The sequence below is a fragment of the Diaporthe batatas genome (genome assembly GCF_019321695.1).
Source record: "Diaporthe batatas strain CRI 302-4 chromosome Unknown Contig00024, whole genome shotgun sequence".
NCBI classification, from domain to species: domain Eukaryota; kingdom Fungi; phylum Ascomycota; class Sordariomycetes; order Diaporthales; family Diaporthaceae; genus Diaporthe; species Diaporthe batatas.
Window position 1 is genome coordinate 185468 of NW_025408571.1, and position 24399 is coordinate 209866.

At 56.9% G+C, this 24399-nt stretch overlaps 5 protein-coding genes across 5 annotated transcripts; 2 read left to right on the forward strand and 3 right to left on the reverse strand.

Moving 5' to 3' along the window:
* Positions 1-4929: 4929 nt before the first annotated feature.
* Positions 4930-14266, reverse strand: KVR01_013194 (uncharacterized protein). The gene is made up of 3 exons (XM_044792526.1): positions 13745-14266; positions 12173-13682; positions 4930-12091 (listed from the first exon to the last, which is right to left on the reverse strand). The coding sequence occupies exons 1-3, from the start codon at positions 13909-13911 to the stop codon at positions 12065-12067; spliced, it is 1704 nt and encodes a 567-aa protein (XP_044637839.1). The 5' UTR covers positions 13912-14266; the 3' UTR covers positions 4930-12064.
* On the forward strand, positions 8395-10062 carry KVR01_013147 (uncharacterized protein; the record flags this gene model as incomplete). Its single annotated transcript, XM_044793231.1, has 1 exon — positions 8395-10062. One exon carries the CDS (start codon positions 8395-8397, stop codon positions 10060-10062), a length of 1668 nt encoding a protein of 555 aa, XP_044637792.1.
* A 2770-nt stretch (positions 14267-17036) lies between the features above and the next one.
* On the reverse strand, positions 17037-19246 carry KVR01_013158 (uncharacterized protein). The gene is made up of 2 exons (XM_044787926.1): positions 18250-19246; positions 17037-18187 (listed from the first exon to the last, which is right to left on the reverse strand). Exons 1-2 carry the CDS (start codon positions 18540-18542, stop codon positions 17308-17310), a joined length of 1173 nt encoding a protein of 390 aa, XP_044637803.1. The 5' UTR covers positions 18543-19246; the 3' UTR covers positions 17037-17307.
* Positions 19247-19456: 210 nt separating this feature from the next.
* KVR01_013199 (DNA primase subunit PRI2) lies at positions 19457-21457 on the forward strand. The gene is made up of 3 exons (XM_044785610.1): positions 19457-19790; positions 19872-21018; positions 21093-21457. The coding sequence occupies exons 1-3, from the start codon at positions 19604-19606 to the stop codon at positions 21262-21264; spliced, it is 1506 nt and encodes a 501-aa protein (XP_044637844.1). The 5' UTR covers positions 19457-19603; the 3' UTR covers positions 21265-21457.
* Positions 21458-22790: 1333 nt separating this feature from the next.
* Positions 22791-23288, reverse strand: KVR01_013157 (uncharacterized protein; the record flags this gene model as incomplete). Its single annotated transcript, XM_044794826.1, has 1 exon — positions 22791-23288. One exon carries the CDS (start codon positions 23286-23288, stop codon positions 22791-22793), a length of 498 nt encoding a protein of 165 aa, XP_044637802.1.
* Between the last annotated feature and the right edge of the window lie 1111 nt (positions 23289-24399).

Here is a 24399-nt window from a genome sequence, read left to right on the forward strand (position 1 = left end):
CGCTGTGCAGTTCTCGACACCACCGTCCGCCCAGTCCAAGACAAGGCGTCCGGGACCTGGAGGCTAACGTTCAGTCTCAGCCCACAGGTCTCGAATCCACGAGACCCTGAAAACACCATCATGGCCTGCCTGCCATGACGTCTGACCTGAGCTGACCGGGCACTCGCGGCACAACAAAGTAGCAACGGAATCAAGACCTCTCAACTCATCACAGGCAAACACACCGTGACGTTACCAAAAGTCTCCACCACAGAGTCCCGTGTACCGCGGCAGCTGCGCGCCCCCAGATTGATCCAAGATCGAATCGAACGAAGGAAGCCACGCCGGGCACAAAATGGGGTACCCACCCACCCACACCCATCGCCTCAGAAAACCCACACACACCACCTCCGTCCTCAAGGCAGACCACCACACGTGTAACAGATCCCGATCCAAACAGCACATCAGTTCTGATTCTCAGGGCCTGCCCTGATCTGACCGATTGAGTCCGCCCCGATTGATCCCACCCGGCCCCCGATCCAAACCCTTCAAAAAAAGACCCGCCCGAAACGGCTGAAGCGCAGACAGACAGACCGACCACCGCCTCGCCTCGCCCTAATCAAGACCAGCCCGGACCGGCGGCCACGCACGCACTAACCAACCAAGCAGGGACCGCCGGGCTGGAGGGACTCGGACGCCATGGCGGGCGCCAGTGCGAACGAGCAGGAGGGGACAAACGGCGGACTCATATCACTCAGATGATCTGCAGAATCCGCGGCGGGCGCCATGCCATGGTTTTGCATGTCAGAACACATTCACTGCACAACACGTGCGCCGGCGCCGGCGGGTCTCTTCCTACATGTGCAGAGACAATACAGACAGACGGACGGACAGACAGACAGACAGACAGACAGACAGACAGACAGACAGACAGACAGACAGACAGACTCGGACAGCCACGCTGCGATCGAGTCCCACGTGCTGGCGCGCCCGCGCGTGCGCAAACACATGCACTCGGGGCCGACACAATTGCTACCTACCTCCTAGCAGCTACACCAGCAACGACGTAGTTTCGTCGTCAACCGGTTCGCACCTCAAACCTTGGAACGTAGTCCCAGTCTCCCAACCACAGCAAGTTCTTGAATGAACCCTTGCCGAGGCGCCATGCCATGCCATGGTGGCATCGCCGACATCATTTTTAGCTAGCCACAGTAGATTAGTAGCTAGCTGGACATGGGGATTGATTGATTGAAAGCTCGATGACACCCACCCACCCCTACGTGCCTATTCAATCCTCAACTAATCCACACCATGGTCTCAGCTTACACAACGCATGTGCATATGCTTGATGCGTTAGGCCAACCAGATACATACGTGCTAACATTTGAAGAGGAACAGGCTCAACCACATCGGGGAAATGTTTGGACGACAACGGACGACGGGGTTGGTTCCAAGGTTGGTGGGGGGCCTAGAACAGGCCATGAAAAGGGCCGCCGGGAGTTCAGTTGACAACCGCCCCTCTCCTTTTCGGCTGCCGTCCTCTTCCCCTTTCCCAGGCCACGCCATAGGCCGCCCGTCACCAGACAGACAAGAGGGCCGCTGGTGGGATGACCTTCGGTTGGTCAGGCCACCGTCACCCCGTCGGTGGTCTGCATGTGCTGTGGGTGCAGCAGATAGACTCCCGCTGGCCGCTGGCCGGTGGCCGGTTCGATACCACCCTTTCGTCCCCCTCGGACAATTGTCAACTGCAATGCTATCCACACTATCTATCTAAAGTCCTGCCAATTAACACACGCCCGTAGACGCCGCCAGACAAGCTTTCGTGATATGGGTGTGAGACGTGAGGCGATGCTCCCCAACAACCGCGAGACTCGTGCTCGTGAGCTCCATATTCGCCCGTCCGGAGTAAGCAAAGCGGAAACGCGATGCAACGGCTCTGTTTCTTTTTTACCCTGAGAGCCGCAGCAAGCAAGCAACCAGCACTAAAACGAAAAGTGCAGAACCAGCTAGAAGCCTGAGGGCGCTTGCAGTAGTCATGTCGAACCAATAAAGACCGGGTCTTGGCCTGGTTGGGTCAGACTGGATGCGCTTCGCATGCAGGTGGTTACCACCGAGGTTTGGTGCACACTAAGCATGTGGGCGGGCGTGTGTGTGTGTGTTCCCATCCCGCAGGCACTCCTGGTTTGCGCCATTTTACCATACCATACCACATGGAGTGTCAAGTATTCCTGTGCACCGTCCCCCCACGTTCTGCAAAAAAATGACGGTATACGGGGCCCACTGCACAGCTGGTCAGACGGGGCTGTGACCAGAGGGTCAACAGTAAGACCCTATATGGATCTTGGATCTGTGTGAATCGGATCCTCTTCAGGCAATAAACTGGGGCGGGCACCCACCCCCGTCGCCGATCCGCCGGCATAAACGCCGCCAGAAGCTGGCCGGCCCTCTGCCTCGGCTCGCTCACCCAACTGGCGTCTTTGACGTAGGGCTGCAGAAGTCCACGGAACACAGATCAACCGACTTGCGGAACACCCTCACCGCTCGCGGGAACAGGGCCAAACACGGAGAATACGGGAGAGGAACAATGATCTGGTAGCAAGAACTTGGGCAGCATTCACCGCTCTCGCAAGTGTCTGAGACGTCGTGAGAGGCGCCGCTGATAGGCCTGGCGGGACTCACTAGAGCGCCGTGCCACCAGCCCTTCGCTGTGTTATGAAGGGTCCCCTGCAATATCAAGCCGAGGGCTTTTTTGAGTGCTTACACAGTGCACCCTGCGGGAGATGTAGCGGACAAGGTGGCTAGAGCTCATCAACACAGGCGAGACCAGGCGAAATATGAGACCAACAAGGGAAGCGACCGCATGTCATGCGCTCGCGGCCTCGGGCCAAAATGCCGCACCTCGCAGCTCGCTCACCAGATTTGTCGGACCAGTTCCCAAGGTTGATAGGGACCGGTTTCGAACGTCATCATCTGACAAGACGTGAGGATCTTGTGTTACTGTGACGGGCAGGGATGCCCAGGACCTGTTGCTAGCAGAAAAATGCCCGACTCTGTCGTTGAGCTGTTAGCAGGCTGCTCTTTTGGGATAACCTGGGCCCACTGATGTTTGGATCGAAGGAGGGGTAGGATCTCAGTTGGCGGGGTTGGAGGGGCATTCTGGGCAAGGGGTTCCAGGCCCCTGGATTGTGCAGGATCTCAGGCAACCAGCCGGCTCCAACTCAGCAGCTCAGCTGCGACTGCGACTCTGGATGCCCGCGTCGGCCACGATGCCCCAGGGATGCCATTTGCTCCTGTGGTCCACCAGGGGCTGCTGCTGGAGTAGCTTTCGTCCGACACAGCAGGTCCAAAACAGAACGCGCACGCTTTCAGGTTGCTGCATCGCGCACGGGAAGTCGTGTGCTGCTGATTCGCTTCACGACATCGGATCGATGATGAAGCAAGAGCTACCAACCCTGACTGGCGCGAGCTCCCACCCGCTGCTGCCACTTGGCAGGTGACTAGAGCAGATCAGCTCACGGCCGACCCCAGAAAAGGCGAATGGGAGCGCTTGAGTCCACAACGAGGTTAGTGTGGTCCGGTTGATCAGCCGGCAGCGCGTGGAAGACTCGGGAAGCACTGGATTCGCGGGCAGGCCACCCCGGCAGAACAAGTGGAAAAAAGCAGCAGCTCCAGACAAGGTGGACGTCTCGTGCCCCTCCATTGGGCTGCGAGTTACGATACTCAAGCGTCGGAATTGGCGCTCAAACCGCCGGCCTTTGCCGTTGAAACATGGCCAGAATGCACCGAGCCAAGGACAATATAGCAGCTGTACCCGGTATATATCCCGATGTGAGATATCATCAGAGATGAATGACAAGGGCAACGGTATAGGTCTGGCACCCCCAGGCGCCAGCATGCTTGAGTCGAACCGGTTGCTGAGAACGGCCGTGTCTGTTGCTTGCTTGGAATGCTCTTTGTAGGCTGGAGTTGCCATTAATATGAGCCTGAGCCTCATCACACACCAAAGTGTAAGAAAAAGGAAGCACACGCGAGCCCTCCCTGTGGGGAGGATGGTGGGATGGTTGACTTGAGGTGGACCAATGTGCCCCTCTCGGTCACCATGCCGTGGGACGACCAGCTAATAAAGTACCTGCGTTGGCCATGGTTGTCACGAGGGGCCGCAGATGCTGCCGTGTCGTGTAACTGATGACTGATGAACGAGAGGGTGAGACGGGCCATGGTGTCTGGCTGTTGGTGCATGCAGGTGTTGGTGTGGGTGTGCCGGCCGACTACTGTGCTGTCTCCCCTGCTCCCTCGGTGGCCTCCACTCCACCCATTCTGGTCGAGGGTGTGATATATGCCACGGCTTGTGCAGAGGGCATGAGGCAGAATGCAAGGCCAAAGCACTCCAGAGTGACAAACCCGCATCTGGCCATGCGTGAATGGCCGGGGGGCTGGCGAATGTGTGGCAGCAGGGTGCGTGTTGACTCGTTGATGCGGCGTGGGAGAGGCAGAGAAGGCAGAGAATCGGCACCAGCCCAGCCAGCCCTCCAGGTCGGCGGCCCAGAGACCACGCGCATTGGACGTCAGATGCATACTCGGGCTAACTAAGCCCACGATGTGAGCCAAGTCACTTGGATGACACGAATGCCCTTCCGACTGGTGCAGCCAGCCCTTGCAAGGACCATGTCGGGTTCCAACAGAGCTGCAGAGGTTGCAACACGGAATGCCTCCGGGCCATGTTGGAGATGCAGCCAGATGCAGACATGCAAATAAACACCGAGATGCACGACTTGAATGCCCAGACAGCACCAGAGAAAGCATATCGCCGCCCAGGGATGGGGCATGGAGGCAGGCTGGCAGGCAGGCAGGAAGGCAGGCAGGCAGACCGCACGGCCGGAAGGTCATGCCTGTCTGCCAGTCTTGCCGGGTCGTATTCATCCGATGTCGTGTTTCGCTGGCACTGAGCCTTTTGACTTTGTCAGGCTCAGCTTCGGCCCTCGGGCTGTGTCCTGAGGAAGAAGGCTGTCTCTGTCTCCACGCCAGCCCAGCCGATCTGCCGGCGGCAGGTACCAGGAAGGAGGGTATACCACAGTAGAGGCAGGGAAGGATCGAGAAGAACGGGCAATCTGGGATACAAGGGCGACAGCACCGACTGGTTGGGGGAAAACACCACGTGGTTGTACCTTCTGTTAACACCTGGGCACCCAACCAACCTCTGGTCGATCTGTTGGAGCTGTCAAGCTCAGGACGAGTCGAATCGAGCAAGGCAGGTCGAGAGCTTAATCTTGTTCCTTCCTTCCACGGAAGAACTGGACAGTCTGGACATCAACGACCGCATGGTAATGAGCAGGTACCTGGGTAGAGGAAGGAAAGAGCTGTGCAATTTGCCTGCACAAAGTTGATGCCCAAAACTGCACTCGCAGTGCATCTCTCTGTCTCTGTAATCTCCCATCTTCATTCCACCATCTCTGCCAGTCTGCTAGTCCTGTCTGCCTCTTGCATACCAGCACACCAGCACACCAGCACACGTGGGTCGTGTTTTCTGGACGCGACCACATGCGAGGCCCATCATCGCGTCCATCGTCCTCATAACCGACTGGCGAATGCCTTTGTTTTTTGCCCAGCCTTCCCCTCCTTTGCGGCTGCCCAGGCCTTCCAGAACGAGGCCGATCTGCTCGCAGGCTGCTGACTGATTGTCGATTGTTGGCCCTCGTCGACTGTCAACTGTCAGCTTCGTCATAGCTCGCCTTTTGCTGACCTCTGCATTTGATGCCCGAATGCAAGACCTCGTCCGTCTGCCTCAACGGGGCCTTGTCTCAGGCCTAGTCTCTGCCATTAATCAGGATTGATTGTTCATTACCAAACAGTACGGCTCTTGTTGACTGCATTGGCATTGGCATTGGCATTGGCCTTGTCTCTCCCATCCAAATAAATCTTCCGAGACCCAGGTCATTTTGTCAGCCCACAGCAAGGCTTGCAGGGCTCCCATTCCGACTTGTCAGGCGAGACAGACCAGAACGGGCTGTGCAAGCACCGACTGACTGACTGTCCTACTCGATTCGAAACCGACCCTGCTGGGGTTCCAGCTGCGGACAGGGCAAGGCATACCATACCGCCGACACGGGCTGCACGGCTGCACGGGTTGTCACGAATCCCCTCGGTCGTCCCTATTTTTTACCTCTTACTCACCGCCAGACCCGCTCTGTCCACTGCCCACTGCGGATTACCTCACCCGCGCACTTCACCCCATACCTGCTGTCTTTATGAGACTTGCCCAGGGTCTTGGACGTTACAGGCATCCAGTTGCTGTGCCATCCGCGCCTCTGTTTTGGTAATCCACTCTCACCGTGCCTGTCAGTTTCCTCCGACCGGCCAGTCCTGGAACCCTCTCGCTCTCGCGTGCCTCGAGCCTCGGCCTCTGTTGTATTTTTCACATTACTGCCTCAAAGTAAAAAGCAATTTGTACTGCCATATTGCCCCCATGGCAAGGGCCTGATCAGCGACCTGAAAGGCCATCCTGACCACTGACTGGCCTACTATCCCACCACCCTACACTTCTCCTTCGGCTGGCAAGAGCTGAGGTAATATCGCCACCGCCGCCGGCGCCATCAGCCACCAGAATCTCGACCCAACAGCCAATCCAAGGGACCGCTGCGTGGACGAGTCGGACATCGCCATAGCTGGATGCAACAGCCCTGGACCGACGGGGATCACTGGGCCGTACATTGGATGTTTTTTGCCCCAGCCTGAGGGCATTGTCACCGGGTAGCCTTCTCCTGAGGGAATTCGCCGTTCTGGGCTCTCCTTTTCAGACTGAACGAACCCGCTTTGCCAGGTCTTGCGAATTGTCATACTTCCCACTGTTCTCAACCTGGAATTCCGCTTTGACGGGGCCATCAAACAACTCAATTTCTGGATCCCGCCACCGGGAACCTTGTGTGCTCGAAGTGAAGACGTCTTATTGCCGCAGCAAACAAACAGACCTGGCTCCTTTCCCGCTGGAACACGCCCGGAACTCTTCCACAATCCACTGCCAGGATCTCTGAACTATTTCCCAGCCACAAAACAGCCCTGGACGGAACACACAGGCGGCGGATTACCGCACAGCCAGCAGGTTCGGGTGTCCAGCTTTACCGTACATTCCACCAGTCGTCGGTGCTTTTTTGTTCACTCTTCATTGAGTTACCTCGTGATTAGACACCCTGCGGCCCGAGGACTACCTGCAGGACAATTCCTCGAGGGGAAGCCGATAGAACACGACAGGGGCGTCTCGGCTTACTGCTGCTGCCTTGCTTCTTGCTGCCTCAACCACAGCCCACCCGTGGACAGCACGTCATCAATCCTCCTCCCAGGGTATTCTCCGTGACCGAAGACAGGACGGCTCCAGCCTCCAAAGGGGCCTGGATTTCTGGATCTACGCCGCATCCTGTCTGATTCCTGGGACCAGAGCTTTGACGGGACGCCATCGCCGTTCCCGCTCTTGATCTCGTTGGGTGCCCCCTGGCTGCCCATTAACACCGACCAACCCTTGGCTTGACACTGATTGGGTGCCATCGTCTCCCACCCTCCCGCTAACAGGAATCCGCGCCTTGACGCTCTTCCCAGAGAGGACCGTTGGGATCCACTCTTTTCAGGGCCAAATCGATCGCCCCGGGGTGCCGGCGAATCCAACTTTGACTAGCCTGAGGGCTGCCCACCAACCCATCATCCGCTATCTCAACCCCTGCCTCTACCCCGACTCTCGCACCTCGCTTCTGCCCGCGCCTTACTGACACCATCCGACCTGCCGACGTTCCCCCAGCTGCCCAGCTGGACCGGCCCTCCTGGACCTGGACCTTGTCCTTGCCTTGGAAAGGGTGATCTCATCCGTCCCTTCCTCTCTTTACCATCCAAACCTGCACTTCCTACTTGCGCGCAACGCCACGGACCGCCTTGACCATCCAATCCATACCGGCCAGCCCTGAGAAGCCTTAGGGGAGGGAGTTTGGACCTTCAGCTTTTCGCTTCCCCATCCCTTTTCTTTCGCCCCTTTAACAGGTCCGTTGTTGCGCATTTCTCTTTAATACCGGTCCGGAAAGTCTCATTACGTCTCTTCTCCTGCTGTCCGCTGTCCTGGCCGTCTGGAGACTCCCCTCATCGTGTGCGCGCTTAACTCGGCTAAGCGTCATTGTCACACGATCCCGATCCCTTGGCCGCTCCCTTTCCAGCTAAACCACGTGTCAGCCATCTCTTTACCGACCACCTGGACCAGGACAGCCCGCCCAACTAAATACCACTGGTTCAGCTCCCCTCCGTTGGGCACCACGTTACTGTCTGCCTACCCCAGGCCCTCCGCTGGATACCCAGACAGACGTCTTTCAGGCTGCTGTCTCTTGACAGCTGCCCACCTGCATCTACCACGGCCAACCTTTGTGTGCCCCCATTCCACCCATCATGAACGCACCTTTACCTCCGGACCCATACCGAGCACTTGGCGTCGAGCCGTCCGCAGATGCCGGTGCCATCAAGACCGCATATCGGAAGCTGGTATTGAAATGTCACCCCGACAAGTTCCCGGACCCGACGCTCAAGGCCCAGAAGCAAGAGGAGTTCCAGAAGGTGCAGCAGGCTTACGAGATCCTTGGTGACGACGACAGGAGGAAGGACTATGATCTCGAGGTCAAACACAAGAAGCTGAAGGAGGAGCTCGCCAAAAGGGGTGGAGGTGTCAGCACGAGCACACCGGCTCAAAGCCGCTACGTGAACATTCGGACCGCAGAACCGCCACCGGGATGGTCCCCTTCAAAACACACGACATCAAAATCGAGTCCTTACAAGCCTTACTCGAAGGAGTTTTCTCAGTCCTGGGAGCACGAGATTCCGTCACGGTCAAGAGCCTATCACGACGATGAACGCCGTGCCCGTCGGGCCGCCAGCTATGAGAAGCCCAAACGCGAGGATTCCCGGGAGCGCAGGAAGCGTGACGAGGAAGACCGCGAACGGGCGGCTAGGCGGAGAGAGAGGAAGGAGCGGGAGGAGGAAGCCGTGCGGAAAGAGGTCAGGCGACAACAGAAGCTGAACGAGGAGGCGAGAGAGCGAGAACTCATGCGCAAGGAACGCAAGGAACGCGAAGCGCGAGCCGAAGCGGCAAAGTTGAAGGAGGCAAAAGAGGCCAAGAAGCTGCGAGAGAGGGAGCGTGAGACCCGACGGAAGCAGGAAGCCGAAGACAAGGCGAGAGTCAAGTCAAAACCGTACCTTGAACACCCGCCCTACAGCGAAGAAGAAGACGATGTGCAGAGGAGCCGAGCCAAGAAGTCGTCTTCTTCGCCCAAGAAACAATCAGACAGCCCGAGCCGGGACAAGTCGACCAAGCAACGAGAACGATCAAGTCCTGTCGAAGCCGCCGTGGGCGGCGGGGAGAAGTACCAGGGGCATTTGGCGTTTGCAGCTTCGTACATGGAGAAGATCAGGAGCAAGACGAACAAGACCTCACCAAAGCACACGCCGGAGGTGCCTACGTACTCTGCCGCCTATCCGGATCCAAACGAGAAGTGGGCGCCGAAGCGGCGCCCGTCTGGCGATGGGAAACATGCCAAAGATGAGCCCATTATCGTTGACGCGCCTGAGCCGGAGGTCCAGCCCGAAGTGGTCACGCCGCCATCACACGCGCAACAGGCCCCTCCGCGTCTGCAGAAGTCACATACCATGCCTCCTGGCTACGTACCTCAAGCACAGACCGCCGCCCCTCTGCCGCCTCGGGTGCCCCTGAACCGAGCGGCTACAATGCAGCCCGAGTACGAGTACAGCAGGCCGGCTGAGAAGCACAGGTCGGCAAGGAAACGGTCGTCTTTCGACGACGACTATGTGCAGGACTACTATCAGGCTCCCATCCAGACGAGATATCACGTCAGCAGCAGAGACTCGGGCGTCCCCAGGGTCATCGACGCCAAGTACAGGGACCCGTACACTGGCGCGGGAGTGCCCTTTACCAAGGTGAAAACGACGCCGGCGTATAGAGCTGAGAATGTGGCAACCTCTAGGCACTACGGAGAGGAGGACGTGCTGACCTCAGAGTACATGCACCCGCAGTACGACTACAGGACGGCGGCTGCTGCCCGCTAGTCATTGCGCGCCGTCACGGACTCTTGTCTTTGGATTTGACAATTCGAGTTGTCGGTCACAGGCTGTAGGGCCCTGTCCTTGCATCACACACACTGGAGTGCTATCTCGAGTTGTACATCGTGGTGAGAAGAGACAGCGGATCTCGTGCAGACTTTCCTACCATATATGGGTTTTCATTGGTTTTTTTTTTTTTGGCGTTTGCACCGGGCCACCCAGGGCGGGAGCCCCATTTCTCTACTTTTGTCATGGTTGCGATTTTATCAGGCGTTTTAAGGATCATTCTCTTCTCGGGGGCTTTACTTACTGGACATGAACGAAAGGGCATCGTGAAGGTGACAGGCAGTAACGAACCACGTGTGTTAACGACAATCATTTTTGGGGGTCACGGGGAAAGGCTTAGCGGGGCTGGTTTCTGACTTTTAAGTGGGTGTGTCGACCAGAGGTGTTGGGATGGCGCAGCGAGTCCGCCAAGTTATGGATCGAGGGACGACATCATCCCATGGCATGGAGCGGCAGAAGTGTGACGTGGCTCGTCGAGCTGGACTGCTTGCCAGCAACACCAAGGGGCCCGGAAGCGTTCATACGCATCCGGTACTGCAGGCAGACAGACAGGGAGCCTTGGAAAAGGGCCCTGTCCTGTCCGACCACGTCGGCGTCAGTCACACTTCACAGCCTCATCCTCCCCATTCCTGCTTGGCGGACTCTGCCTGCGGGCCCCCCTTCCCACCAACAAGGCCAACACGTACACGCGAAGTCTAGACCAACCGGCCCAGCTGAGAACATCCTCGTGCCCGCGATATTGGGGAACGATATCTATCCATTACTACTACCACTACTACTACCACCACTACCAATGCATAGCTACAGGAACAGGGAAAGCGCGCGGGAAATGACGATTACGAAAGGTTCGACACCACATTACATTACATACATTCATGACAGTGCGCCCTCACCCACACATACACCAGCCAGCCATTCATTTCATCTGGGAGACGAACACACACACACACGCCGGCGCCATCAGCGGATACGGAGGAGGGGAGTACCGTTTACAAAGAGGAAGGGAGTATTGAGGATGCAACCCCGCCCGCGACAGGTCATGTCCAGCCACGGGGGATTTTCTTTCTCGACGATAGCATAGCTCGTTTTGCCATTGGCTTTGGTTTTCGTCTTGGTCTCTATCTAGTCTTTGTTCGGTCTAGACAATCTATCTATCTATCTATGATGATCATGAATTGGAAGATGATGATTCTTTCTCGAGAGGTTTTGGTATCGACGAAGTCCTCTGTACCTGTTCTTTTCTGTCTGTCGCCTTCGATGCTGTCAAGTGAACCATACATCACGCGCGCCACAGCAAGCAGGTCTGGGGAAAACTGGATGGATATCTAGCCGGAGGGAGGACATGTGTACCTAGGTACCTCGTCATCCCGGAAATACTCCCGCGTAGTCAGTCCACGTCGACGTTCTCACGTCTGGCGCGAGTGGGAAAATGTGCATTGGTCTATGCTACGAGACGGGACCCAAAATCAAGCCCGGATGATGGACCGACCGCGAGCCCGCGCGAATCTCCTCCAGAAACCCCGATTGCGAGCCCTCCCAACGACCGCAGCTGGGAGCTCCCCACCCCCCCTTCTCATCTAGCCACATCCAACCAATGCAAAACCCAACCCTTGGAAACCCAACCCCCGGCGCCGAAAGGAAGAAAAAATGAACGCCTGAAAATGTCAAGGTGAAAGATGTGATATAATGCGATACAATGATGATGATTCGGTCAGCACAGGGCTCGCTCGCTCGCGCGTGTCGAGCCCCGGGCCGGGAACAGAAGAGTGTCTTTGTTTCGTCTGGGCGTGGTGGGTGGGTATCTGTGTTCTAATGGATGCTGCTGCTGCTGTTCTCGCCTTTCTGCCTGTTCTCGATTCAAATATGGTGTGTGTGTGTGTGTGTGTGTGTGTGCTCGGTTTATTTGGTGAGCGGAGGAAGGGGTAGGTGGGTGGATGATGGCTCAGAGGAGCACGTAGAGGGAGCAGATCTGTGGGCACCAAGTCGTTAGCAACCTTGCAAAAAGGTACGTAGGTGCAAGCAGGTGTAAAATAGCGTGCTTATAACTCACCAGGCTCAGCCCCAAGATCATAGAAGACCAGAACGCAACATTATTAAATGTCTTCTTGCCGCGGACCCAGCGCGTCCGCTGCAGCACGACGATGGGCAGCTGCAGCATCTGGCAGATGAAGCCGTACCCGCGCAGCTTCTTGGTGATGCAGGCCATGACGATCTCGTGGCCGACGGCGGAGATCAAAAAGGTGATGACGGTGGCGTAGGCGCGGCCGATGTGCGGCCTGCTGGCGCTGTAGACGTGGCGGCGCAGGAAGCTGTAGACGGGTATGTTCCACTCGCGGCTGAACTCCATCCAGTCGGTGCTGTTCCACCAGTCGCTGTAGAAGTGGCGGTCGGCGAAGCGTGTGATCTCAGCGAAGGCGCCGAGGACGTACTCGAAGATGACGAGGAAGACGAGCAGGAAGGTCAGCATGAAGGGGAAGAGCAGCCACGACACCGTCTCGGCCAGGATGAGCAGCGACTCGAGGCGCCCCGGCCGGTCGTGCAGGCGGGCCTGGGACTCCTGCAGGGTGGGCAGGATGAACTCCTCGGAGATGACGGTCAGCAGGAAGATGCACCCGAAGACGGCGGTGATCTTGGCGAACAGGTTCTTCCAGTCGATGCTGGCGAAGCGCGGGTACTCGATCTCGTAACACAGCGTGGGGCAGAAGAGGAAGTCGACGTAGTTGGCCCAGGTCAGGTTCGCCGGGTACGTGACGTTGCCCATGGGGCTGGTGAGCTCCCTGGCCAGGTCCTCGCGCAGCTGGGCGAGCTCCTCCTCCTCCTCCTGGCTGTCGGTGTGGTCGGCGTGGTCGGCGTGGTCGGCGTGGGCGTGCTTGCTGCTATGTATGGGGCTCGACACTGAGCCGCCGGGGTTCTCGGCGGTGGGGTAGAGGTAGGCGGGCTCGCGGGAGGCGGTCTTTGGGTTGTCGAGGTCGTGCAGGCGCTTCTCGGTCTCGCTGAGGTGGCCGTTGTAGAAGCCGTACGAGTGCATCTTCATGAGGATGACCATGGTGTGCAGGATCAGGAAGACCTGCGAGGTCCAGGGCCACTCGAGCACGAACGGCGCGGCCACCCAGAAGGCCATCCAGCCGACCTGGTAGATGCTCTGCACGGCCATGCCGCCCTTGGCCCAGGTCATGGCGCCGCCGGCCTTTTGCTTCCTCACGTAGAGCTGCAGCGGGTAGACGAGCGAGGCGCTGGCGACCATGGCGAAGTCCACCAGCCCCAGGTGCCACCACTTGATGGTGAACAGGGTCCAGATCTGCACGCGGAAGGGCCAGCCGGTCTCCTTGAGGTTGCGCAGCATGGAGGTCAGGCCCATGATGGACAGGCCGACCCAGAAGAGGTTGAAGAAGCCGTGGAAGTCGCGGTAGTCGGAGTTTGGGTCAAAGTGCGAGACGCGGCTGGCGAACTCGATGGTCGGGAAGATCCTCCGCTTCTGCTCGGCGCGGGCCTGCCGCCGGGCGCTCGACAGGACTTTGACGGACGGGAGGGCATCGGCTGGGACGGGCGTCGACCGGCCGCTGTTCAGAGGGGGCGTGTTGGTCAGCTGTTGGTCAGGTCGGGCAGGCACACGCATACACACCTTGTCTGGCCGGTGTTCGCACCGGTCTCATTGTGGTGGTCCAGGTACCCGCTGGTGCTGGCCGAGGTGCTCGAGGTCAGCTGCGACAGCTGCGAGTGGACGGGCTTGCGCGGGCGCGGGCGCAGGATGCCGTCGTTGGGGTCGTGGATCTCTGCCGAGGAGGCCATCTTGTTGTTGTTGTTCTTCTTTCAGCCTGGACAACGGCCAGCAAATAAGGAAGGGACAAGCTTCGAGAGTAGGTTCAAATGTTATGCAGAGGAATGATGCAGTGTGCGACAGGACAAGACGGACAGGAGAGAGGAGGAGCAGAGTGTTTGAATCATCCTCTTCTTGGCACGCAGTCGCAGGAAGAGCCCTTCTTCCCAAGATAAGGAAGGGCAAGGAGAGGAAAGGACAGGAAAGGACTGGAAAAGGGACAGCAACTCCTTTCTGTTTGATTAGATGCCGGGTGATGCGACGACGACCGTGGTTCCAGAAATAGGGTTAAGCTCTCGAGAGTCCAGTGCACACGGCAGAGGTAGGTCCCACACGGCAGCGAGATTGATGTAACCTCGCCTCTCCCTATCGCGTGTTGCGTGGGCGGGGCCTGTCCTCTTTGCAGCAGCTCGGCCCCGAACAGCTGTCATCTCGGCCCCTACGTCACCTCGGCTCAACTGGGCAACTGGTACCTGCCAGGCTCACCGAGCTCTGTCCTTCGTTATGCGACCCTCGTCACTCAACACCGTCGAACCCCTCCATTTCCGTTTCCGTGTCGACCGTATAAGTCGGCCCAGCCCGCACACGTTTTTGCAGACGTATCCGCCACACGCGAATACCATGTATCTCTTGTTGCAAGATGAATCTGCCATCAACAACAGCAGGTGCAATATACAAAGTACCTAGGTAGCAGGGTAGTCATCCATCCTCGCAAGTGCACCACCCACCCACCGTCGGACTGGTCTGCAGCAGGATCAGCAGGATTGCCGTTGTTGTTTACGATTTATGGACAGCCACAGCCGGCTTCCTGGTTCCGAACATGACAGCCACAGACAGAAGACAGACAGGCTACAGCCAAGAGTCAGGCTTAACCACGTTGCACCCCTACATAGGCAAGAGGAGGCGGGGGAGATGAGGCTGAGTGCCTGCAGCTGTTATTAAGCACAACCCCAATAGCCCCCAGACCGTCAAACCGTCACGGCCTTGTGCCGTCCGTCCCTGGTATCACCACACCACACCCGCCTGCCATGGTCATTGCCTTTTCGAGGGGGCCAAGGCAGCTAAGCTAGCTAGATCGAGCACGATTTAACCTATAGGTATACACCACCAGCCCTATCACATACTAGTCCACCACAGCGTCGCCACGAGCCGGAACCAGCCGTGGGAAGGGTGAAGGCTAGTATACGTACAGTAAATACCACCACGCATCGTCGCACCGCCTCACCTGCAAGATACCAGTGGCAAGCCTTGGTCATGGACAGATTTCTCCAAAGCGGACTCGCCTTCTCCCCATGTTCTAATGCCACTGATACACCCCCAGTAGCACGGCGATGTGGATTATCAGGCGAACGGAAATGCTATCTATTACAAGAGAGATGGGATCTAACTACACACACCTCCAAGTAGACCTCAATCGCCCATCACCTAGACTGCATCAACGAAGTCATCAACCAGAAGTGTCAAGCGAAGCCAGGATGGGGAAACATATATCCATGAGTAGATATTATTCATTCGTTACTTGACACGTGTAACACGATACGTGTTTGTGGCCACTTCTAGAAGAATATTTACCTAGGTATCTTTAGGAAGTACTATAGTTGTATATCAGTTTAAACAAGGTACGTAATATGTGTGCAAATAGCTAGGTAGTAGTTTTGCAATGATGATATGTGTCAGCGTGGATATCAAAGATACAAATGGAAAACAAAAGATCAGAAATGGCTCGGTGGGGGGGGGGGGGTTGAACCTCCGTCTCCCCTGAAGTGGTTATCCATCCTTCTACCAGCTGCGGTGGCTACGCTGCGGTCACTACTTATATACCACTACGGGGCGCCTTCCCACTAGACGAACTAACAGGACAGATAGCCTTCGACCTATATCGACCAGACCAGTTAGTTAAACAGGCGGGTTTTTTTTTATAATAAAAAGGAGAGATAGGGAAAAAAAAAAAGATCTGGCTCAGTGGAGGGGTTGAACCCCCGTCTCCTCTTGTGCTGCTGTCAACCACCCAGAGGCGCCTTCCCATTAGACCAACCGAACCAAAAGCAAAGATAGCATTTGACTTATATCGACCGAACAACACCAGTGAGAGAAACATGTGAAAAAGTAAAGGAAAAAAAAATGTTCTGGCTCAGTGGAGGGATTGAACCCCCGTCTCCTCTATGCTACTGTCCACCATCCGAGGCGCCTTATCATTAGACCAACCGAACCACAAGTACAAATAAGCTTCGACTTATACAGACCAGGCCAGACCAAACCAGGCCAGGCCAGTGGCGCAAACAGGTAAAAAAAGAAATGAAAAAAAGTCTGGCTCGGTGGAGGGGTTGAACCTCCGTCTCCTCTGTGCTACAGTGGCGCCTTAACCATTAGACCAACCGAACCGAGATGGGACCTGGACTTCTAGGCTATATCGACCAGACCAGTAAGGCAGACAGGCAAAATAGCAAGAAACAAGAAATTAAAAAAAGTCTGGCTTAGTGAAGGGGTCGAACCTCCGTCTCCCCTGTGTCACCACTACCCACCAAGGGCGCCTTACCATTAGACCAACTGAACCGGGAGGGGGTCTGGACTTCCAAGCTATATCGACCAGGCCAGTGGTCATCGCCCGGGAGACAAAAAGAACACCGTGTAGGGACACTTTGCCTCAGTGGAGGGGTCGGACCTCCATCTCCTCTGTGCTGCCGCCAACCACCCAAGGCATCGTACCAGCTAGACCAACCGAGCCGACGGGGCGGGCCGGATTTCTGGCTTATACTGGCCGGGGCCTGGTTGTGAGAGGCTACTCGGGGCTAGTGGGTGGTTAATGGTAGCTATGTTGGACTGTTCCATGTGTAGTTCCCACTTAGGCTGGTGGTGGTCACACCGGATAAGACCTGGGTGAGAAGGACGGACGGTATGGTCAGTTCCTATACTCCGTAATGGCGCAGGGGAGAGAAAGAGAAAGTCTCTACGACATCCAGGTGGATCAGCACGAGATGATCTTGACGGGTGGGCGATAATAGTCAAGGAGACTGCCCAGATACAGAAGGATCCTGGCCCGACAGAACACTTCACAATGACCACACATGGTCTTGGCAAGAGAGCCGAGACAGTAAGATAGATAAGAAGGTTGAGATTGAGAGGACACAGCTAGAGGCGCCTACATGAAAGCTCGACTAAAAAGGGAAGTAGAACCAATAAGAGAAATAAATAAATCTGCCACCCGGCAGATCTGTTGGGTATCCAGCATCCATCCCTGAGGGAATATGAAAGAGAAACGGAGAAAAAAATAAAAATACAAAGACTCGCCATGTGAACCTACAAGAGGGTCATCCACCAGTGGCACCAGAAGCGAATCGAAACCAACAGGGAAGCCTCCAGCCCCCCCGTCACAACCAGCAGCCTCCCGAGGCTGATCCAGCCCCCGTGGCCTGCTGCTGCTGCTCGCAGCAGTCATGATCCCGCGCGGGCACGGCCGTGTCCGACGGCATACCACCACCCCCGCCCCCCGCCTGCCCCAGGACCGCCAGCACCACCCCGTCGCCCGAGAGGAACCGGCCCGAGCGCGCGGCGCCGGGCACGAGCGCGAGCACGTACTGCAGGAGCTGCCGCAGCATGTCGCGGTGGTCCGGCCTGCCCGCGAGGAGCCGGCAGAGGTCGGCGACGGCGGCGAGGAGCTGTTCCGTGCTGGTGCCGGCCTCGGAGGCGGCGACGGCGCTGATGGCCTCGTAGGCCGGGTTGAGGATCCCGAAGAGGTCGGCGGTGGTGTCGCGGCGGGTTATGGCGTCTGATGCCTCTAGGAAGCGGTCCCGGATGCTGCTGAGGAGGGCGGCGGAGGAGGACGAGGGGGAGGAGGGAGGGGAGGTCCTGGGTTGCTCGCTGATACTTGCATGCCCGCTCTGTGGGAATGGGCAGGTGTGATAAGAGCCGTAGCCGTAGCCGTCGCTGTTGGGCTGGCTGGTGCCTGCTGCCCAGTATGGCTGGCCCTGTTGTGGTGGCTGCATGGTCCCGGGGGTGTGGTTGGGGTATCCTCTCTGCGTGGATCCCTCAGCTGGTGGACGCGTGCCGTACTGATAAGCCTGGACAGGGCCGGGACTGGGGTTGAATGTGGGATTTCTTAGCCTTTGAGGGCCAATGGCAACGCTCCTGACGCTGCTCGAGTGTGGCTCGCCCGGCAGATCCCGCTGCTGTCTCGTCCGGGGCGACCTCTCGGATTTGTGGTTCTTGTCAATGGCCCAGTCTTTTATTCTCTTCTTGTACATCTTTGGCCTGCTCGTGGTGGTTATTGGCTTGGGTTCTATGCGGGCGATCAAGGAGCATGGTAAACTTACGTGGCAAGGAATTGGTGCTCTGTCTCCATGATCCTCATTACTTCCTTCAATGACCTGCCCTCGACCTTGTACATCCTCGTTATGAGCGGGCGGACGGGATCCCAGTCACCAGATTCGGCCCAACGCCTGCGTGGGGGTAGTTGATTCGACATGACGACATGAAAAGCGAATGAGATTAACGAGTGAGGTATTGATATTAGGCGGATCATCAGCTCGGCACCTGATCTCGAGAGGCTAGCTGTGATGGAGATCCTTGGCCGTGATGCATTGTTGACTTTGGCAGCCAGTGCCATATATATCCGGCAGCCTGTACAAAGCCGAAGGCATCCATATTTCACGAAGAGGCAGCCTGTGATGTGTAAGTGAGAACTAAGTTTAGAGCACCGTTGAATAAGTTGGCCAAGCTAGGGTTGACTGCCGAGGATGTCGGCCAGAGAGAGGCACACCAACACACCAAGACAGGCACACACACACTCACGCAGACACTTGCCAGGCGCAAGCCACGCAGAGGACTACCAACAGAGGTGATATCGAAAGGGCCATGAGGACTTGAACCAACCACAGGCTAGTTCCTCATCTGTACTCAGCCCTACGGGTGGGTCCAGATCGATGACGGGCCAACAGGGAGCCTGGCTGACAACGTTGTGTGACTGGCACTGACTGCTTGGGGTAGGTGAGAAGTGCATTTTTTTTCGGGATGGATCTTCGGGTGCCTTGCCGAGAACAGACGCCTTGCGCCGAGGTCCCTTAACCGACGACGATAATGAAATATAAAAAATGACTTGGAGTGAGTGTTCAATGTTGGTCCCCGATTCAAAAGGCGGTCAATGGGCGCATTTCTCCCAATCAGAAGCGCCGTGGTCAGAAAGGATCCGGGGGGCCAAGAAGGAGGCTGTGTGGCAGTCCGTAGAGAATCGACCGAGAACGAGCACGACGAAAAAGCGATGACGAGATACTAGTACAATGCCGTTGCAGTAGGGCTGCAGGACGGTCAGCGGTGTGACGGGGTGATGGGATGATGGGTGAGGTCTGCTGTTGGCGGGAGCAGGGGTCGGGTCTGCTGCGCCCTCCTGGCAACCCCGAATGGCGCTGGCGAGGGTCCAGGGTCGAGGGTTCCTGAGCAGCTGCCTGGAAAGATACAGAGGTACAAGAGCAGGCCCAATCGATCAATCAGCTAACCCGCGATTGGCCCAATTGGCCCTTTTTACCTTAATGGGAAACCTGTGGCACGACGCGTCCAGGCGCGTCTCCCAGCCCAAGGCCCCACCCGCTTCTGGACTCGCCTTTAGACAGTCTTTGGAATTGTTACTCGGGATTAATCGATCGTGACATTGGGCAGCACGCGACCGTCATCATGTTCAGACAAGACTTCAACAGGATAGACGCCAAACGGCGGCACGTCGACCACCGCAAGCAGCAGTTTGCCGACCGCGGCTACAAGGAGCAGCAATACCCACACAGGCTCAACTTCTACGCGACGCCGCCCACCGCAGACATCACCCTCGAGCAGTTCGAGCAATGGGCAATAGACCGCCTCAGAGGTACAAGAGAAGACAACCACCACCCACAGCCACCAGGTGTCTATCGAACGCCCTGCTGACCACATGATCATCATCCTGCAGTCCTCGCCGAGCTCGAGGCATGCTCGTTCCGCAACAAGTCCCACGATGAGACCGCCGCCCACATGAAGCCCCTCCTCGAGAAGTACCTGCCCCTCGACTTCAACACCTCAAAGTCCACACAGCTCGCCCTGCAGCGCCAGAAGGACCACTACAGCCACTTCATCCTGCGCCTCGCCTTCGCCGCCACCGAGGACCTGCGCCGCCGCTTCACCCGCGTCGAGACCACCCTCTTCCGCCTGCGCCTCAACCAGGAGGACACGAGGGACCGCAACGACTTCGTCAGGAACCTAGCCCTGGACTGGGAGATGATCTCGGACGACGAGAGGCGGGACCTCGAGCCCGAGCTGGCCGCCCTCTCGGGCCGCAAGGCCGCCCCGGCCGACGAGACGTGGTGCAAGGTCGACTGGGAGCGCGTGCCCGACCTGGTCGAGGGCAGGAGGGTGCTCCTGAGGGCCGGCAAGGCCTACGTCCCCTCGCGCGAGCAGACCAGCATGGTCGTGACCGAGTTCACGTCGCGCCTCGAGCGCGCCCTGGAGCTGACCGCCCGCGCCCTCCCGCGGCTCGACGAGGACGACCGCCTGACGCCCATCCTGGACCACCTGTCCAAGAACTTCATCACCCCGGACGCCTCCTACCAGAGCGCCACGGGGGACCTGCCCGCGGGGGCCGAGATCTCGGCGCGCAACATCGACAAGCTGTCGGCGCACTTCCCGGCCTGCATGTCGCACCTGCACCGCTCGCTGCGGCGCGACGCGCACCTCAAGCACTACGGCCGCCTGCAGTACACGCTCTTCCTCAAGGGGCTGGGGCTCAACCTCGAGGAGGCCCTGGTCTTCTGGCGCACCGCGTTCCACAAGGTCACCGACGACCAGTTCAACAAGGACTACCGGTACAACGTGCGCCACAGCTACGGCGACGTCGGCGGCGACTCGAACCGCCGCGGCGGCGGGTACAGCCCCTTCAGCTGCCAGAAGATCCTCACCGAGCACCCGCCCGGCCCCGGCGAGGCCCACGGCTGCCCCTACCGCCACTTCAGCCTCGAGAACCTGTCCAACCTCATGCAGGCTATGGGTGTTAACGACAGGGGCGTGATGAATGGTGTCAAGGAGGATAAGGAGAAGACCAAGTATCACATGGCTTGTAATCGGTAAGCGGGTGGCGCCTTCCGTGTATTTTTTTTGAACCTGTCGCGTCAGGATGCTAACCATCTTCTTTCCCCAGCGTCTTCGAATACCTGCACAAGAACGAGATCAAGAAGGCCAAGGAGGAGGGCGTCATGACCGCCAACCAGCTGGAGACCATCGTTCACCCCAACGAGTACTTCAAGCGGAGTTACGTGCTCAAGAACCTGAGCAAGGAGGCAGGGGGTGATGATGTCAAGATGGAGGGCTGAAGGTGGCTAATTGGAATGAGCTCACGGGGCTCACGTCTCATGCTTTGGTTTTCCTTTGATTGGGTTTGTCTTGCACACGGCATTGTCCGCACTGGTGTTTTCGGGGCTCGGGTTTTTGTTCTACAAAGTAAATATGCAGGCGGTATCTGGACATCATGATCATTAAGAGGTTCCCTTGAGAATCGTTTTCAAACCCCTGAGCAGCCTGTTGGTGACGCAGCCTACTTCGGCACCCAGCATAGAAAATGTCCTTGTTGCGACCGGTTTCTGCCAATGTCCGGGCAGCCTACCGCGTTAGATAACTAGCAGGTATTCCTGCTTTCTTCAACGGCGACACACATCAAGCCCAGCATCGTTGGCGGGCATCGAATCTGTCTTCCGGACGAGGCCCGAGGGCCAATGACAGGCGTGTCAGCGCTTACGTACAGTAAGCAACTGAGTACATGTCACACACAACCTTAGTGAAGTCAAGTCTCTCACGTGTAGCCTGCATATAGACCAATAAAGTGGGCTGGAACAGATTCAATTCGCCAACAGGCCAGTCAAGGCATGGTATGCAAGGACCCTCTCAGGTAGTATTGTTCCCCAGGGGGGCCCCGAATCAGTCCACCCTTCTCTCCACCACTCCGCACTCTCAAGACCTAAGGGCGGTACTCCTTGCAGACAGCGCTGCCGCTGATGATGGTGCAGTTCTGGCTGGGGCCGCAGGCGCCCATCTTGACGACGTTGCCGTTCTGGCAGACGGCGGGCGTGTTACCCTCGCTAGACGGAGTTTCTCAATGTCAGATACTGGCTCCATCGCAAAGGGGTGCTTGAGGCCGGGCGTGAACATGGCTCTCAAGTGGTTGTATGGGGGGGGGGTTACTGGGTCTACACGTACCAAGAGTAAGCGCCGTCCTTGCAGGCAGCAGCCGCGAGGGCGACAAAGGTGGCAGACACGAGAGCGAAGAACTTCATTTTGTCGGATTTGTTTAGGCTGAACAGAAATGAATCTGTGCTTGAGGTTCGTGTCTTCTTGATGGAGGGGGTTGAGGAAGAGGATGAGGATGGATAGGGACAAAAAACAAGAGCCGGATATCAAGTCCCCCAGGGGCGCTTTATATACACAAAATCACACAATAAATACGAGTTCCCATTAGCAACAACGTTCGTAAACATGCAATCCTTTGGTTTGTTGGCATATCCATTTGGCATTGATCTTCAGGAGAATTGGGGCAAGGGCCTCTCAGGACACTCTGGAGACTGCGGGTCTCCGCCTGACGATCCCCCAGAGCCCTGAAGGGGGCATCTCCACTGCGCTGGGTCGGCCTGACCGGAACGGACGGGATCTCACGATAAGGCTCGAAAACAAACACATACGTGTCTTGTGTTGTTATTCTACAAGTATAGGATCAAGAAGGACATCAGAGGTTGATCAAGTCAGGCGCAGGCCGAAAAGGGGGTTTCGTTAATGTGGTTCAGGGTCGCGCGGCGACTAACAATTCAACATAGTATTTGATTGATACAGCCCAACAGACTCAACTGACTCACTCACCTATCGACTCGACCCGGCCCAAACCGGTCTCCGGAGATCCACCACCACCACCGACTTCCGGACCGTCCCCCTGGGGCTGCATATGCCGGTGAGGGTTAATAGTAACAACCTCCTCCACCCGGGGCGATCCTTCTTCTTCTTGGCCCTCAGGCTGCTGCTGCCTGAGCTGCCTCAGGGCCTCCCCTGTCATGGCGAGCATGTCCGAAAAGACCTCGAGCGCGCCCTCGCCCCCGACCTCCGAGGCCATGATCGCCAGCCCCAGCTGGTACAGCGCGTGCTGGTGCATGTTGGTGAGGGCCATGAACCTGTCGCGGTCCTCGGGCCCGTGGGCGCCCCCTGCCATGTTGAAGTTGCTGAAGTCGACCAGCTCGTCGTCCGAGAGGTAGATGGCTAGCACCTCGAGGGCTTTGTCCTTGGAGTCTTCGGGTTCTGCGCCTGTGGAGGACATTATCTGAGATGTGGTGTCGAGAGGGCTGGTTCGGTGTGACATTTCTGCGCTTGTGAGCAATAGTACTGATCTTCGATACTGCAAATGTCTTCGGTGTGTTGATGCCGCTGCGTAGAAGTTAGATTTCGTGGGGAATCCAGAGCGGCCCGACAAAGAGGAATTGCACCTCTCATATACACTTGGTCGTCATTATTCGCATCAAAGAGCTCAGGAGCCGCCCTTCTAAGAATAGATGACGGCCCTCAGGTGTCGGAGACGACGTGACAAAGAAACAATTTTATTATCTGGCGCCATCTCCTGCGTATATCCCGCCTGTCACTTATGACGGTCGCCAAATGTGGCCACGCGGGCGAGAGGTCATTTTGGATTGCTAATTTGGGTCAAAGACACCTATAATCTTGCAGGGAAGTCATGACCTCTCTGGTGAGTCTTCTAGCCAGCATCCGGAAATTCAGACTTATTACGGTTTTGTGTGCCCAAATCGTCATCGGTATGGACTCATCGATTGTATTTCCTTGGAACATAACGAGTAATTATCGGGGAGAGAAAATGGTAGACATAAAAGAACGAGACTTTGACGGAGAGATTCATCGGCAACATCGAAGCTGCCCTGGCTATGTCGGCTGCCGGCGAATTTTGCCTATGTACAGATAAATAGGACTTCCATAAGCCTACTTAAGTAATTGAAACTCATTATCAGTAGCAACATTTGTTTTTCTTTTCTTTGCTTTTTTTTTGGCCTATTGGCACGGGGCTTTGAAAAGATCCAGGCCGGTCCGGTCATGTCAGCTGTGTCTTGGGACGGATGGATTCTGCAGCACATATGTAAGATGTTCGCTGAGGTATCACTACAGTTTAAATGAAAATAAAGGCTCAAAAATGTCTACATCGAAGACATTTAGATCTGTCTTCCCAGCTCCCCGTTCCCTGCTCGTCTCAGACACCGTCTCTCCATCTGGCGACACATGCACAACACATAACCCCATTGGGGGACATTAGGAGACTTTCATGGTATGTATAGCAAAAATGCGGTGGAAAAGTAGCATCCTATATTATTCTGACATGGCATGTTTCCGAATGGGGTACAACACTTGCCCATAGAAGCCTATCCTCCTGGATAAGGTGATGAAAGTTGTTAACGTTAATCTATGGG